This window comes from Colletotrichum orchidophilum (genome assembly GCF_001831195.1).
Source record: "Colletotrichum orchidophilum strain IMI 309357 chromosome Unknown Scaffold_85.1, whole genome shotgun sequence".
In the NCBI taxonomy this organism is placed as follows: Eukaryota; Fungi; Ascomycota; class Sordariomycetes; order Glomerellales; family Glomerellaceae; genus Colletotrichum; species Colletotrichum orchidophilum.
In genome coordinates, this window is record NW_019173041.1 from 165127 (window position 1) to 182137 (window position 17011).

The 17011-nt window shown below is 52.6% G+C and overlaps 6 protein-coding genes across 6 annotated transcripts; 3 read left to right on the top strand and 3 right to left on the bottom strand.

Annotated features, from left to right (window-relative positions):
- Positions 1-155: 155 nt before the first annotated feature.
- Positions 156-854, bottom strand: CORC01_09436 (rhomboid family protein; the record flags this gene model as incomplete). Its single annotated transcript, XM_022621065.1, has 1 exon — positions 156-854. The coding sequence occupies one exon, from the start codon at positions 852-854 to the stop codon at positions 156-158; it is 699 nt and encodes a 232-aa protein (XP_022472453.1).
- A 510-nt stretch (positions 855-1364) lies between these two features.
- Positions 1365-2825, bottom strand: CORC01_09437 (uncharacterized protein; the record flags this gene model as incomplete). The annotated part of the gene is made up of 6 exons (XM_022621066.1): positions 1365-1821; positions 1869-2129; positions 2189-2285; positions 2337-2427; positions 2482-2586; positions 2646-2825. 6 exons carry the CDS (start codon positions 2823-2825, stop codon positions 1365-1367), a joined length of 1191 nt encoding a protein of 396 aa, XP_022472454.1.
- A 1900-nt stretch (positions 2826-4725) lies between these two features.
- On the top strand, positions 4726-5364 carry CORC01_09438 (uncharacterized protein; the record flags this gene model as incomplete). The annotated part of the gene is made up of 1 exon (XM_022621067.1): positions 4726-5364. One exon carries the CDS (start codon positions 4726-4728, stop codon positions 5362-5364), a length of 639 nt encoding a protein of 212 aa, XP_022472455.1.
- A 524-nt stretch (positions 5365-5888) lies between these two features.
- CORC01_09439 (uncharacterized protein) lies at positions 5889-10427 on the top strand (the record flags this gene model as incomplete). The annotated part of the gene is made up of 1 exon (XM_022621068.1): positions 5889-10427. One exon carries the CDS (start codon positions 5889-5891, stop codon positions 10425-10427), a length of 4539 nt encoding a protein of 1512 aa, XP_022472456.1.
- A 2720-nt stretch (positions 10428-13147) lies between these two features.
- On the bottom strand, positions 13148-13381 carry CORC01_09440 (uncharacterized protein; the record flags this gene model as incomplete). The annotated part of the gene is made up of 1 exon (XM_022621069.1): positions 13148-13381. One exon carries the CDS (start codon positions 13379-13381, stop codon positions 13148-13150), a length of 234 nt encoding a protein of 77 aa, XP_022472457.1.
- Positions 13382-14826: 1445 nt separating this feature from the next.
- Positions 14827-16802, top strand: CORC01_09441 (ferric reductase like transmembrane component; the record flags this gene model as incomplete). The annotated part of the gene is made up of 4 exons (XM_022621070.1): positions 14827-15038; positions 15102-15263; positions 15330-16204; positions 16264-16802. 4 exons carry the CDS (start codon positions 14827-14829, stop codon positions 16800-16802), a joined length of 1788 nt encoding a protein of 595 aa, XP_022472458.1.
- Between the last annotated feature and the right edge of the window lie 209 nt (positions 16803-17011).

The window sequence follows — 17011 nt, forward strand, 5'->3', positions numbered from 1 at the left end:
GCGTTTGATATTTTTGGTGGCGGGAAATGCTGTGTTTTTGGGTCCTTTTTTTACCAGGATATCATTCTCCTGTATATACTTTGGGCGGCTAGAGTTGATCTCGAATTTTGTGTTTATCTACGACATCTGCGTGTCGAGATGTAGATGGCTCAAGTTTATAAAGTAAAAGCACCTGTGGCTCTCCTCCACAGAAAGTATGCTAAGCCAAAAGCTGCGCCTCCAAGGTGTCCGGCGTGTCCCACCCCCGTGTCTCGCTCAGTGCTCAGGCAGTAGGCATCCACGGCAAACATTCCTAGAACGACAACGCGCAAGGGAAGCACCTGATTTGTTCCGGAAAGACGAACCTTCATTGTAGGAAACATACACGCCAGTGCCGTGCCGAGACCAGTCAGGGCTCCGCTTGCTCCAACAGCCGTTCTCTCTGCATTCTTCTTTGCTCCCCGTCCTCTCCGGGCGTTGAGTATGTGACAAAGACAAGCGGCGATTGCACTCCCGAGGGATAGCGCAACAAAACGTAGAGGTGATACACCCAGTGAGTAAAACGACTCAACGTAAGTTTTATACGTTGACATGTTGACAAATAGGTGTAAAGGCTGGATATGGCTAAAGGCCGAGGTGAAGAAGGTGAGTAGGCGGGGATGACTTGAGTTGAGCATAAAGTACTTGTGTAGAAATTCTGAGAGACGCCTGCGGTCGACTGGGAGCGAAGAGAAAATGGGATGGAGGGCAGCCAGCCAGGCGAGATGGATGGCGACATTGGCTAGGGGAACTCCGTAGAAGAGAGCAGTCCAGAGTGGTCCAAGATTGCTGGGTCCGAACCTTGCGGGATACCGAAAACTTGAGAATGATGCCATGGTGAGATTCACTTCGTAGGGAAATAATAAAATACGGAAACGAAGAGGTAGTAGACAGAGATGGAGACCACAAAGCGGCAGCTTCGGGTATAAAAGAACAAGAGACAGAATGTGTTGGACGTGCTCTCGAGCTTTTTGGTTGCACGGGTTGCACTGTTCTAAAGCTCTTGATTTCTGGAAGCTCTAGTCTCGAAATAGGTATAAAAATGGAGAGTTGTCAAAGAATATGTAGATCGGATAGAGTCTGAAAGGCGCGATGCTGACCCCTTGTGTCGAGTTACCTTGGATTTCGAGGTTCACGATGTTCCGTTTTCGAAAGGAGCCGACGTTGTCGTCTTGCATGCACGGGCCATGGGAATTGGAGCATTCGTGGTCCGTGCTTGGGGCAGCTGTCAACAGTGCTATACTCGAACACTCGCACTGTACTGATTCCATCAAGCTTCGTTGCTCCAAGTTTTCTCCTCGTCTCATTCCCGAAATTTGGACCAATACTTTGACTACTGAAATTACTCAGACGTCTCGCATTTGACCACTTGATACTGCCTCTTCTTCTTCCGGTCTTGGACTCTTGCCGAATGTTACTGGGATCGAGATATCTTTCTGCTGGGCAATGTGAGCAGCACCATCGCCCTTCTCGAGATCGACCATCTCGACATCTTCAGATTGGCCACCTGCAACCTCGACTTGCCCAGCGTCACCTCCCGGTGGTTGAATTCTGGCGCTCTGGCTCCGAACATAACCAGTACTTCGTGACCACCTGTCCAGAACGCTTTTCCTGTTGGAAGTCGCCGTGGACGTTACCGTATTTCTCTTGCTTGCGGCGCCTGTGCTGTCCAATTGACTGCGCATTCCTAGCATCAGAGTTGCATGCCGGAGTAGAGGCTGCAGCGCTGGAAAACACCCAACCCAAAGACCGACATGGAGCTCAGCGTCGGTCCACGCAGCTACAGTCAGCATCTTGTACGTGCTAATCTGTGTCAGCATGCTCAACATAATAGCTAAAGGAGCACTTACGTATTTACGCTGAAATCTGTCGTGACGATTATGGAAAAGCGAACGATACCAGTGATGACGGCAAATATACCCAGAGAAAACACGAGCAAGATTTGTATGGCCTTGACGCCCACTTTGACGTAATTCGTCACGACACAAAGCGGAAGAACGACCAGCATGCAGTCAACAAAGATGCAGATGATAGCATAGGCCAGCATCATCGATCGCTCCTCGCCTTTGTCTACGCATTGCCGCCATGTGCTGGAATAATTGAAGACATCACTATGGTAAAGAATCAGCAAAATCATTCCTTCTAGTTCTCAGGAGGGGGTTTGACCCACGGTATCTGCGAGCATTCTGTCAAGACAAAAAAGAACCCCGACAGACTGCTTATGACAACGATGGCATTGAGGGCATATATGCTCCACATATACACCTCTGGCATCGAACATCAGCACCAAGCCTTGTGGGGGACTAAGTTTATCATACTGTTCTTGCTCAAGCGTGGTAGAAACGCTAATATGGACAATCGTACTACACCAGAAGCAAGGAAGTAGACCAGTTCCATGATGGAAAGCCTCTGTTCGCAGTAAGTCAGCTCTGTGGAGAAATTTAGCGAGGCGTGCCCACTGACCTTGAAGAATTGCAGCAGCGTCGGTCGGGGAACATCTTCGATCTGGGCCCCAGTGCCATAATTGGTCGTGTCCATCTCAAGGGCCGAGAGCGTGATGCACAAGGCCTGGTTCCAGAGTTAGTCGGTTGCATCCACTACATGCAGAATAACGCGACTTCACCTACCCAGGCTAATATTGCAAGGAAGTCATCCCAACCTAGGGCTTTTGCTATGATCTTTCGCGTAAACAGTCGAAGGGAGACGAATATCGTCGAAACTATAATCAGAGCTAGGTTCAAGTTGAATTCGTGGTGCCCACCCGAATTAGGGTGGTACAGCAAGGATTCTCCGACAGCAGCAACCATGATGAAGTCATCAACTGAACGTCGTTGGATCTGAGTGCTTCGAAAGCTTCGAGTCTTTTGCCATTCATGGAAGGAAGAGGCCCAGATCATGTGCCGGTTATCCGAGAGACGGCCGGTGCTTATAATGAACCATGATCGCCAGCGTGCAACGAGTCCCAAGCACGTGGGCTACGGAAACGTCTATAGACGAGAAGGGCGCACTTGACGCCCAAGAGACACGCCAAGCCCCGTTTCGAACATTTTTTTGTCTAAATGCTGACGTATTTAGCCTATGGACAAATACTAGAGTCTACAGAATAGGTAGGTATGAGAGACCTCTGGAGACGAGGTTCAGACTGGGACACATGTGTCGACGAGCCAGAGCAGTTGCCGGAATCGTCAATCGCCACTAGCTCTGGAGTTCAAGCCTCAACCCCAGTCTCAGAAGCTACTCCTATAGCCGGAGAGGCCTGAAGTGGCTAGGTTGGCTCAAGAACGTGACGAACACTCTGTCAAGTGAACAAGCACTAGAGCTCGAAGATTTGGCAGCCGCGATACACCATCCAATGACTTTCATGCTTACCAACGGTAGAATGATGGGGATGAGCTGCCCTTCCACCACCTGCAGAGCCTCCAATTCTGTCGTTATCATCAGGCAGATCACTTCGCGCAGTAGCAGGAGTCGCCATCTGTATTAACCTTCCGTTCCCAGAGGCTTTCGTCCTTGTTTCTTTCCTTTCCTTTCATTTACTGTCCCACTATAACGTTTTCCGGCAAATCTGTCGAACGGCTGGACACAGTTCTTTGGCAACGGACGCAAGTAATAGTCTACTTACTAGTTATGTAGAGTACTTTTCGAAAGCTTGGCCTGGACCCTGATAATGACTTGACGAAAACGTCAACATTCAAATTTCAATAATTATCTGCCGCCTGCCTCAAAGATCTTAAGCTTGACCTCCTCGGCTGTCACCGAACAATGTTCATCGCGGACAGAATAAGTTTCGCATTAAACGTTCAATGGAACACATCGGGCTGTGCTTAGTCATGCCCAAAACAAATGCGCATTCCTCGTCATTGCCGCGTCCAGATTCTCCCTTTAGAGACACTCAAGTCTCACCTTTTTCCACATAGCGTGCCATTGGAAAAGCCCAGTGCCCTCTCATCAATAAAACTGGCAGGAAACAGGCTTTCTTTGACAGATTGCACCTCGGGCTACATAAGTCAGCAGGGAAATCGGGCAGCGATCCAGACGATTTCGGTATCTAGAGCCAGGCAATTATTCAAAGATTCAACATTGTTCTATTCTATTGACTCAAGTTTCCTTTCGGCAGCTCTTGGCAGGCGGCGCCCTCGACGAACGCGGAAATCGCTGATCCATACCAACAAGAGATCGGGCATCTTGGCCTGATTCTGATTCCACACCCTCCGTTACTTGTTCCGCCGGCCCGCGGAGAGGGGGCCAAAGGATTTCGAGAATTTCACATCGAATCATCAGCTTCATCACCTAAATCCGAAAAGCCGTTCAGAGCAGCTGGACAACTGCCGCAAGTTAAGGAGGTCAGAGTTGAGGAAAAATCTCTCGTTTTATTCACTCTTAGTTAATTCCGAATCAAAGGTCCTGCGCCAACTTCATCCCTTGCAGCACCCTCAGCTCTGTCAACCTCGCCTTCACTCCTCAACATTGCACGACGTTTCATCTCGTTTGCCTTAGAAGTAAATTTAACCGAATTCTGTATTTCACAGCCCAGGACTCGGGCCTTTCAAAATAAGTTGCAATAAAATTGGAAGAAGAAGCAAAGGGAGAGAAACACATGCAGGCTCCCTCCGTGGCACACCAAACTAGCATATCGCCGTTTTCGTCAGGACGCCCAGCAAAACCAGCTTTCGAGCCGCACAATACCAGGCACCAAGTTCTTTCCTAATGAGTAACTCGTCTCAATCCGACACCGCCACTGCTACCGACTCCATTGCCCAAACCGTCAACGCCCTTCTACTCCGTACATACGCACTGCTGCAAACACCTTTGTCTGTCCTGAAACTTCACCAGGCCCTCAACTCTGCAGACCAGGCCCTCGCGATAGCGGCCCACTCTCACCGCTTCGACCTCGAGCCTCGCGCTCACTTGTACCGCGGCCATGTCCTGAGCGCCTGGGGCCGCTGGCGCGAAGCGCACGCCGCCTACGTCCGCGCTGCCAGCGTTAGAGGGGTCGGGTTCACTGGGACAGATATCCGGGGCTTGACGAGGGATTGCATAGTGATGATCAAGTTTGAAGCCGAGAGAAGTCAGAGAGCGAACCGCGCTCTCGAGATGGAAAGCAAAGCGAAGGACGGATTGAAGATGGTGCGGTTTAGGGATGAGGAGGTGGTTCTCAAGGCCTTTTACGATTATGATGATGATAATGACAATGACGACGACGAAATGCAATCTGACGCGAGCCAGAGTGGGTTCTGCCTTATTTTGAACGGTGACGGAGAAGTCGTCGGTAGCCGTGAGCGTCTGCCTGATCTGAGGCGTGTACGCGGTAGATCGGTCAGCAGATCGCCAACGCTACGAGGATGAAGGATGGGATAATGATTGGCATTAAGCTTGTAAGAGTAAGGGTTGTAAGATGTGGAACGTTTACTGCTAAGCGGATTCATGTGAGAAACCCACATGATCAATCCAGAAGAGGCTCGAACAATACAAAGATTGTCTGATACTCCCTTTCCTGGCTGCCTTTGTGAGCTCGAACTATTGAATTCCTTGATGATGCCATGGACGTCTCGGCGTATCCTTTCACAACAGAAGCATAGGCATCAACGTCTTTTTGTTCTGCGCCTGCCTCCCTTGGAAGGTTATCGTAACATTTAACATCGAACATAACCCGGTCCAAATGCCACTATGATGCTGTACGAAGATACGAGGAGAAGCTCTGATGTCGTTGAGCGTTGGTTCAATGGTTGATATAACCAGGAAAGTCCTCACAGTCGTAAACTTCCTGAGGATCTCATGCTCAGCTTTCGTCCGTTCTGGCTTACACTCTCAACTTTAGCCTCAATAGATTGACTGTTCCTGATGATATCTGAACAGTAGCCTCAAACATCATGGCTGAGGAAGACAAATCAGCACCTACAACGCCCAAAGGAGACGACCATAATAATGGGGGCGATAGTGGAGATAAAGTCACGACGCCCTCGCACTCTTCCACGCATATCTCTTCTGCTGCGGGCCGCAAAACTCCGCAGGCGACAGTAGACAAATCCTCAGCCCCCCAAAAACTCTCGCCACGGTCAGACTCAAAGCAGCAAGCAATCCAATCACAAGTTCATGGCCAGAGCCAGTCTTCTCAAGAGAGACAACAGCTATCGGACAAGCAAAACGTCGAGCCCGGAGGGACGGATCCTTCCTGCCAAATGACTACCAAACCGAGGCTTCTATCTGACGCCCTGGCTTCATTACAATCCGCACTCGATGAAGATCTTGTCCCGCCTTCCCTGGAGAACATCACTGCGACATCGACAAATGGGAATCGTCAGAGGCGTAAGCCACTTGCTGCAATTGTTCTCAGTAACGATTCGGATATTATGAGCCCCCTCCAACTCACATCATCCGCCCCTCGTCCGCAAATCCGGCCGGTAATTGCTACAATAACGGCCTCGCGAGATTCTGAGGGAGAGTCCGGATCGGTGGTCGAAGGCTGTATAGAAAAGGGGGCGGCTGTCGATAGAGAGGTCCGCGAGGTGGGAACAGACGCTGCTGCCGCTGGCCCTGCTCGCCTTCAACGAACTCCGGATACGAACGCTGCGCCCCTACAAGCCTCTCGTCGCCCCTTACCCCCTTCACCGACCGAGAAAGCCTTGGAATCACAGTCTGAGGATGCCTCATTCGGGAGATCGCCCAGCACCCCTCCTTCACGTTTTTCGCTGTTGACAACTGGCCTGAGCCATGAAGACGCCAGAAGCAAAACTGATGATGGCGAAGGCGAGAATAACTATCCTCTCCTCTCATCGCCAGTCTTGAAGGAAGCGGAGCCCTTGGCGTCGGGGTTCAGTCCGAGAACCCCTAGACCTCCGTCTGCGAGACCTTTGACACCGAGGAGGCGGCTGGCAGCGCGTGAGAGGGCGAAGAGGGGAATGGATCGTCAGCCCAATTCAGAAGTTATGGAAGAGGGACCGCCATATCCTGAGAATCCCATGGTAATCCCTGTTTCAAACCGTGGCAGACCAGAGCCTTCTCAAGAAGACACGCCTACTGGAGAAATCCATGCCCGAGACCGGGGGGTTTCTCTTGTGTCACCGGTCATCCTTACGCCTAAGCCAACCAGACCCGGTGACATCCCAGAAGTCCTGAGGTCCCACCAGCTGGTCTCGTCCTCGACTCCCAGCCAGAAGAGCCAACGACAGCATAGTTCCCGTCACTCGTCAGAAGACACTGTAGTTCCGCCCCTGCCCCCAGTTCATCAAACCCAACGCTGCCGCCCAAATCAGCAGCTCCCCGCCGCTCTGGGTGCCTATAACACCGAGCCGGTTCGCGAAGGCCCCGGCTTCAACCTCCGCCGCATCTGGGCCCCAGCCCCAGGTGAACCAACCCGCACACACATCTTCATCCGTCCCCAGCCCCTTCCCGGCGGCGACGAGGAACGCACAATGATTATCAAAACCTGGAACGAAATCTTTGCCACGATGCCCCCGGAATTCCAGTCGATGCTCTCGAGCCGCCTCCGGTATCCGAGCTACACCCGTGACGTGGCAGCCCGCTTCAGGAAAGAGGAATTTGAAAAGGCAACGGGGGAAGGCTTGTCCTCGGACGACTACTACGCCCTCTTCGATCTCGAGACCTCCAACGACGGCATGATTTCCGCACTGCTGGAGTGGATGCAGGGGCGGACGTGGGTCAAGGTGCAGTACGTGAACCGCATCATTCACCAGCTCTGTCGGCTGATGTACACGTCCGCTCAGGAGGAGGCTCGGCTACGTCTCACATATCGACAGGGTATGGATTCTTTGATTGAGAAGCTCGATGAAGTTGAAGTGAAGTGCGCGGCGGAAAGGATGCTGCGGGCCTGGGAGCGGTTGGACGAGTCTATGAGGGGACAACACAATTTCATCAGGCAAACCCTCACCAGGAATGGTGATCACTGGGGTCATATTCCCGGGGTTGTAGTGATGAGTGGATGCTCAAGAGATGTCAAGCACTGGGAGAAACTCCTCGCGACATCACGCGCGCTCGCCCTCAGCCACCACAGGATCGAGGAGACTATCAAGGATAGAATCGACGACAATGGTGAGGTTCACAAAGAAGATCTTGGGCAGCTGCAAGAGATCCTCAGAGACATGGAGAAGAACAGCAGGGAGGTGAACGAGTACTTGAGCGCCAGAGGCCAAGGGGACCAGGTGCAGAGGATGTTCCAAATCGAGAACAAAGACCTAGTTGACTCTCTGAGAGTCTTCAACGACCAAATCAAACGTGACGATGACGAGCGTAGGTCTGCCGTCATGGGATTCACCAGAATTGCAACTCACCAGTTGGAGATGCGCCAGAGATATGCTCAGAGTATAGACAACGGCGTGGAAAACCTTTCGGAACCTACGATTCCCGCATTGTTTCAGTCATCAGAGAGGGTTGACAATCATGAGCTGCCCCCACTATCTAGTGAAATGGGCTTCAGCGCTTCCCAGACGGAGATTTCCATGTATGATATCTCATCAGCGTCGGCAGCATTCGAAATTACCGCAAAGCACGAAACCCCGCCGCCGTTTGCCCGCGATGGAGGAAGAATCGTCTTGACCCCCGGGGGCAGGCGGGTTGTAGAATTTAGGGGTACGGTAGTACCTCGTCAGCCGAGCCCAACATTCACAGATCCCTTCGCCAAAACCTGGACAAAGGTCGATTTGAGTGCGACAAGGCCGGAGTGTCCCCGATGTCCCACATTGGAGAGAGAGATCAATTCCAAACTGCTGGAAATCAAAGACTACTGCCGCATACTGAAGTGCAGGTTGGAAGAGAAGTTGAAGCTCGAGAACGCGCTCGAAGCCATGACTTATCGCGATATCAAAAGAGCAATGGAAGCCATTCACGCCTACAAGCAGCTGCTGGAGCGCCCAGACGTGCCTGAGTCTCTGAGATACACCGTGGAGATGTTGGGGATGCACAGCAAGCGAGCATCCGACCAGACCGGCCTGCTGGAAAGATCACTCCAGTTGGGGCAAGACGGCGAGTCGACAGAAAAGATCTTGGCAGAGCTAAAGATGACAATCCGAACTGTCAAACGACTGGCCAACGCCAACCTCGAGCTCAAATCGCAGATGACCCTTTACCTCGAGCAAGCCTATCCCAAGGCAGGAGACCAATCTAACTCAGACAAAGAGACCACACAAGAGAGTGCACAGCAGAACTGCCTGATAAAATCGTTGCAACGACAAGTTGAAGAGTTGTCGGAACAGACCAAGCATGATATGGAACAGCAAGCAACAGAGAAGCTCACGCTATCGCGCGCAGTCGAGCGCCGCATGAAGGAAGAGAGCGACCGCCTCAGAGCACAAGTTCAAAGTTTCCAGAACAAGGTTGAAAAAATGGAGGCTGAGGCTCAAGAACGAGACTTGAACGCAGAGCAGACAATGTCGGACCGACTGAGAGAACTCCACAAGGAACGCGAGACACAAGAGACGGAACTTCGGAATCTCGAAATCCAAAATATCGCTTTGGAGGAGCAACGGCAGAAGGCCGCAGAGAAGCTCGCAACCCTAGAGAGAGCCAAAAGAGAGAGCCAAGACGAACTGGAAAAACTTGCACGACAGACCAGGGATCTACAGATCAAGCTTCAAGCTAAAAGCGAAGCGGTCAAGTGGACATCATACATGACTGTTCCCAGGGCCGTTGATGACGACGCTAGCTCCGATCCCCAGCAGAGTGACAGAGTCTCTCAGCTGCGGACGGAGTTGATGTCTGCGCTTAGCAAGGCACGGTCAGAATCATATCACATATTTGGAGATCGGAAAATGAGGAAGCATCTGCCGGATTACATGCAGAGCGTCTTGTGGCCCGATATCAAAGAAAAGGACGGCACTAACGCAGGTGTCTGCCACTTCTGGAGATTAGCGGCTTTCGTGAGAAAGAGGAAGGAAGCTATTGCAGCACTTGAACATGGCGATTTGCAGAGCTTTCAGAGAGCGTCCGACTTGCTCGAAAGGCTCCATGCGTGGGACATCGACTTGGGCCCTTGGCAGACGGACGCCCAAACAGCAGAGGTTTGGCGGTCCATCAACCTCCTACGATCGTACGCCAACCTTGAGCTTGGAAAGATCGAAGGGCTCGATGCTGTTTCTCCGGACAGGCGTGAGGCCGCCAGGGAATTGTTCGATCAAGCGGTGGCTTCTGGTGACGCAGCAGAGACCAAGAAGCCATGGAGTTCCTTGCAGAACTGTCTAGAGGAACAGTTGCAAGGGGATGCTGATGACGCATCCGCCTGCGACTGCAAATTCAAACCTCGCCTTTGCCCCAAGCACCAGGCAAGCGGTGGACTCATGTTCCACAACTTTATGGAGGCAGACGGTTCGAGACAGGCGGAGATAGAGTTGACGCAGGAGGCGTCCGAGGTGCTTCAGCGATTTGGGCAGATGTTCAAGGTGTCGTCGCCGCTGTAGGTTTGCGCGACAGCGGAGGCATCCGGTAGAGATTGCGTATGCTCCAAGTAGAGTTCTGCCAGAGGAGGATGATCTGCATGGCAGTGCAGTTTGATATCGGGGAACCAGTAAGGAGCAAATGAGGGTGCATGCCGGGTGTTTATTTGTTTATCACCATCGAATTGCAATCCACAAAGACTTGGCGGCTTTTGCCGGGGGCTTGGTGCTTGTTTCAATGTTGAGAGATCCTGTTCTAGAGTCGGAGTTGACGTGGCGCATGTCTCTGCATCCGCGCGGCCAGCGCATTCATGTGTTTCCCCGTTGACCAGGGCCGCGAAGCATGTTGACGAAGCCAGCCTGGGTTGAACGTTGGAATCTGCCAATGACAAATGCGGAAGTGTGTGTCGACTGGGTTGACGTCGGGAGTGTTGGGCAGGCGAGAAGTCAAATTGATGTCGAGAAGCGGATGGTGGGGCCGGGAGGGTGAAAAGGGGGTAGAGGGTGGTTTGGGATTAACAGTGGTTACTGGAATACTATGGTCTACTGCTAAGTAGTGTGTCAAGGGAGGTACTATATTATCAATGCTTGCGAAAGTCCTTCCCTCGCCCACCTTAGCGTACCTTAGTTACCCGCGCGGGTGGATTGCTTACCTCACCATCGCATTCCACCCGAGACCTCGCTCTCTTCGCGACGCACTCACGCCCAGCTATCAACGAATCCACCATGGCTCTTCCTCGCGAATCAGCCCTCTGCGCCTCTCCCGCTTGTATGCTCAAACCATAGGTCAGCTCAACCCGATCTACCTTTAATAACTCCACGACAGACAGATCTGGACATTGTCTCGGGAACGGCATACCCACGAGCCTCAACCTGCATCGCCATTACGCATGTCAATTGTCTCAGCCCAAACGTGGACCTGGAATGACCAAGGGGTGTAGCTTTGATGCCTCGAAGATTATGTGAGCGGCACGCAGACACAGGCAGGATCCAGGCACCTACCTTGCGCATAGCTACATCTGCTGTGATGAAGGCACCTCTGGCACCCAACGAAAACGAATGCATTTGGTGTGCTTCAGAACCTGCCGCCTCCCACTATCACCGCCTTTCACCTCGCATCACGGCCGAGAGCACGTGCGCGAGCAATTCTGTCCTTCAGAGACCGAGTGGGCTGTCCGGAAAAGTAATAGCTAAGAAGCAACGGAGGCACCAGATCCATGACGGCCCAACAAGTCAACGGCTATATGCCAGCCCGCCGGATGGACTTGCATCGTTCCGGATCCGGCATATTGCTTGGACTCCGGCACAGACTATGGTACGCGTGGATCGAAGGCCGCTGCTCTCATCAAGACATTGTCTTCTGATGATGAATCAGTCCTTGGCCAAGGCTACCGGACTATCGGAGCCAGATGCAGGAGCGAGAGAAACGGGCAAGTCGTTACGCAACAAAAGTCTGGTACACGCGATGCTACGCAAATGAGCACGATACAACGGCATCCTGGCTCGGAGCAGCCATTCGCCCGCCTACTCTAGCTAGGCGGCTTGGGCAGTGTCACCGACCGAAAGCCTACCTCACGCCATTCGCCGCCGCCTTTTACAACAGATTGATTAGATTGATTGACCTGGCCCGGTCTCATTGGACCCCGTCGTCGGTTGATTTTGACGCACACCCACGCTTTCGCTTCGAGTTATGGACTTGCCCTTCTGACGCAGCGCGCGGCTGGTTCCGGCGATGGCAGATCAGGCCAGCCGCGTCGCGCCACAGTACACTGAGTTCCTGCTAGACCGTCAAACTAGAAGTGGCAGATTAGAGTAGTCCTGCATTGGCCAGGCCAGGCCAGGTCAGGTCCACGCCACTCCCGTCTGGCCCTGGCGCCTCTAGTTCATCCCGTCCCTGACGTGTAAGTCGAGGAGCCCCCCACTGGAACGTTGCCGTTTCGAAGCGACAACACGAGGCCTGTCAAGCCCTTGGCGACTTACCCTCTCGGGGATTAGACGCGGGTGGACTATGGCGAAGATCACGGCTAACGGGTCCAGGGCCTAATGCAGCAAGGTCGAGGGACCAGGGTCACCCTTTTAGCAGGTGACTCTGAGCAAGCAGGCAACATGGCGCTGCTGACAAGACATTTCAAGGATCTCACAAGGGATTTTTTGACTCGAGCTGTGCCCGAGAAATACGGCCCATACGAGGGCCATTTGCAATAATGTTTCTGTCCCATCTAGGCAAGTCAATCTATCTGCAAGATGCAGATAGGCACGCTGATACCGGAGCTCCACACTGGATGCTACTGTCTGGATGCGGTTTGGCGCCGGAAGCACGGCCTTCACACAGCCCTCAGCCATGACAGTGTCTGGCCTGTGAAGCGGACTCTGTCTCTGCTAGGCGTTGTCTCGTTGCTTTCTGCGGTAGGCTCAATTTACCCAAATTGTGTCAACAACCCCCGTACTTCCGTCTTTCGTTGTGTACCGGGCCGTTCGAGTCCTGGCGGCGGTCCACGGCATGCTGCAGAGAACGGGGGGGAGGCGGGCTGTTCATCGGTGGCCCATCTTCGCCCTCGCCGCGTGTCAATATCGATCTACCACTCTACTTTAACCTCAACGAACTCTGCCTGCGTTCCTTTCCTTGCCCTACCCTACACAAAAGTACCTCGTTACAGGCTATAGCCTTTTCCACCTCAACGTTAAAAATGCTAAGTGCTTTGTCAAGCTGACAAAACCGAAGTAGCCAGCCGGATGACGTGGAGCTAGACATTGCGGTCCTCTTGTTTCTCGTAGGGGAATCCATCTTCATCTAGATCCATGATCCGTGAGACCACCCTAGCAAACAATTTCCCCCGTCTTTTCTCGGCTCCCTTCCCGCTGTCCAAGTTCCCGCCCACTGCGCCTGCTGCGGAGGACAGGATGGGGTGAAGGTTACACCGGCTACCGGCATCGAAGGGCCCCGTCAAAGTTGGGGCCGCCATCTCGTCAATGGGCATGGCGGCGAGATGTGTCCACTAAAGGTGTTCGAGCCCTTTCAGCGGCCGTACGATGCAGTCATCCAGGGACAGTTCGAGGCTCTCCACATGGACCAAGGCTTGATTCGACTCTCGAGGGCGGGACGGAGAGATGGATCATACCTCATGAGGGAGTCACCTTTTCAAACGGGGCTTCGCCAACGATCGACTCATCTGGGGAACGTGGTGCTTGTCTCACATGGATGTTTATGGAGCTGGCAATCGGCCGTGGCATGCACAGGTCTTGGGCCCGCCGTTGTGTAAGTGCGTTGTAAGCACATGAGAGCAACTGCTGAGGGTGCATGTGAAGCGGGTGGCAACCCGCGAAGGGAAGGTCTAGACATACAATGCCACGGCTATCGCTGCAACATTCATCGGGAACCTTAGCTGATGGCTTTGAGTCGGACGGTGGTACCCCCCTCCCCTTCTTATCTCAACGTTGCTCTCTGACGCCCCAGATACGAATCAGGTAAGAAAGGGTGGACGGGGGAGACCAGGGAAAATAAGGGTAAGGGGAGAAGCCACACGGAACAAGCCACGGGAACTACGTCGGTTGACCGCATCCATCCAAGGACAGCGTGTAAGTGGGGGCATGCAGACGACTTGTGTAAGTTCACGTCTGAATTAAGATACTTTAGGATGGGAGGCCTTGGAAGTCTTTTTAGACTGTTGAAGGTTTTTCCAACGCCCCTCTTCTCGATCAGATACACCTCAACAGTAAGGTATGGGATGAAGGAAGAGCAAGATATAGGTCTGGAAACAAGCAAGGAAGGAATGCTGTGGGGGACCAGGCATTAGCAGCTCCTTCCTGGACAGAACCGCTCTTGCTAAACCTTATACTCTCAGATACCTCATACTATTCAGGTTTGATTTTCGTTTTCGTTCTTTTTTTGACAATTAAATCGGTTCTTGGCCACAAGGGTGGGAGGTATGAACCTAAAGACTGAAGGAAGGCACGGACTGTGTACCTCACCTCCTTCCCTGCCTAATCTACCTGGGCCAACTACCACCACCACTACTTGGCCCCCCTCCTTCATCACCTCACCTTGATACTTGCTCACATCACTTCACCTCAAATTTCTTTGGCTCGTGCTTTCCCGCTCCCGCATGCCGCAAACGGGGGCGTTCCAAGTTTTCTTCCCTCACACACACCTCCCTCTGCCGGGCCCGAGTATCCTCCTCCATCATAATACTCTGAGACCCTCCGCGCCTTTCTTATCGACCAGGATCCTTTCATCTCGCCACAACCCTATCTTTATTCATCATCATAACAATACCTCTTGTTATAAACTTGGCACGTTGTCAGTTTCTCTCGACTCTTCTGGTTCACTTTGACTCACATCGACAATCCAGCACACTTCGCTGCTCCTTCCTCCTAGGGATCACGAATAGCTTCACATCATTCACACCCAAACGACTCATCCAAAATGGCTGGAGGTACCGGTACCCCCTCGGCCTACCTTTTGCTCTTTGCCAAGCGAATCCAGATGAATAAGGAAGCCGTGACTTATTGGATCATTGTTGTCGCTGCTCTCATGGGTTTCTTTATCGTCTTCCATCACAGTCGTCTTGCTGCCTCAAAGACTGGTATAGCTGCAAAGCTGGGGGGTTTGGCAAAACCGTTCGTCGTTGTGTCCCGGTAAGACTTGGGAAACAATAATCTGCATCTCAGAGCAGCACAAAATTACTGACCACCAAATAGATCCCTTCGAAGAGTCACCATCCACAAGTTTCCTGGTTTGCCATCCAACGGCCACTTCCTCACTGCTCTCGTTTATCTCGCAGTCAACGTCGCCTTGCTTTTCACCCACATCGACGCCTCAGTTCTGCCGTACATCACAGTCATTGCGGCTCGTGCCGGATGGTAAGTCAAACAACACCTCATATCCCATCAGAATCATTGAAACCACCAGGACCTGATATTTCATAGGCTATCTATCACCAACATTGCCTTCGTTGTCTTCCTCAGCCTAAAGAACACCCCTCTCGGCTTCCTGACTGCCTGGTCCTACGAACGTCTCAACGTCCTCCACCAAATTGCCGGTTATGTCACCATGTCTCTCATCATCGTACACGGTGCTACTTACTCCGCATACTTCATTGAGTCTGGTAACATGGCACGCCTCCGAGTCAGCGAGGAGATTTACGGCATGGCTGCCGGTTTCACGTTCTTGACTCTTGTCCTTGCCGGCGCAATCGTTCGTCTTTGGTACTACGAGCTGTTCTACATCCTCCACGTGTCTTTCTTCGCCATCTCGCTGGTTATGGTCGGCCTTCATCAGCCTGATATGAGCAAGAAGATCATTGTCATCACGGCAGTTGCTGCTAGTATCTGGGTTGCCGACCGCGTCGTGAGATTCGTTCGGGTTGTCCTTTACAGCTTCAACAACAACGCCACCATCTACCCGCTCCCCCATGGCGGCACTCGTATCATTTTGAAGAAGGCCCCCCTTGGAGCCAGCTCTGGCGAACACTGCTTCCTCTGGATTCCCAAGATCCGCGCCCTCGAGATGCACCCCTTCACGATCGCCGCCATGAACCCCCTCGAGTTTGTCGTTAACTCGTACGACGGCTTCACCCGTGAGCTTCACGAATACGCCGTCCAGAACCCCGGTGCAACCCTCAAGGCCTCTGTCGAAGGATCCTACGGCACATTCCCCAACCCCGCAGAGTACAACAAGATCGTCCTGGTCGCCGGAGGCAGCGGAGCCAGCTTCACAGTAGGCACGGTCCTCAACCTGATCAAGAAGGTTGCGCAGGGATCGAAGCCGAGCGTCACTTTTGTATGGATAGTAAAGGATCCCGGTAAGTCAATCCTCGATTAACTTTGTCTCCCAAACGCATTAACTAATCGGGTCTCTCAGCTCGTCTCGAGTGGTTCGCCGGCCACCTGTCGACGATTCGCCAGGCCCTCAACGCCTCCATCCAGCTCTACGTTACCCGCGCGCCCGGAAGCCAGGATAATTCCCAGAATCCCAGCTCCAAGGAGGACCGCTCCCGCTCGGGCACCATCTCATCTGAAGCGTCGACCCCCTTCACCCCTTCGTCTGAGAAGTTCGAGATCACCAACGGTGTTCCCCAGCACCCCCCCAAGATCCTCACTGGCGCTCTATCCGACCTTGAGAAGTCCGGCTCCGAGTCTGATGCTACGTCTCCCAACTCTCCCACCATCCAGCAGAACAAAGCCTTGAACAGTTTGGGTAGTATCCCTGTCCACTATGGCCGCCCCAACGTCGTCAAAATCATTCAGAACGCCATCAATGAGACCTCTGCCGATCAGCGCGTTCTCATCATGGGCTGTGGTCCCGAGGGCTTGATGACGCAGGTCCGCAACACGACCGCCGAGTGCATCAGCACGTCTGGTCCTGCCGTAGAGCTTCACTGCGAGCAGTTTGGCTGGTAAGTCATGATGTTTACCCGTGGGAGAGATACTATGAGTAAAATAAGGGGCCGGCATGACTTGCTATCCATACCCTTAGTTTCATGTCGTTGATCTCACTCGACGAGATTCTTCATGTGCATACCTTGGTCTCCTTTGGTCTCTTTGTATGGTGTTGGATTATATAAGGGCAAAGGAATGAGGTTTTAGTTTTGCTCTTTTCTTGCATTTTC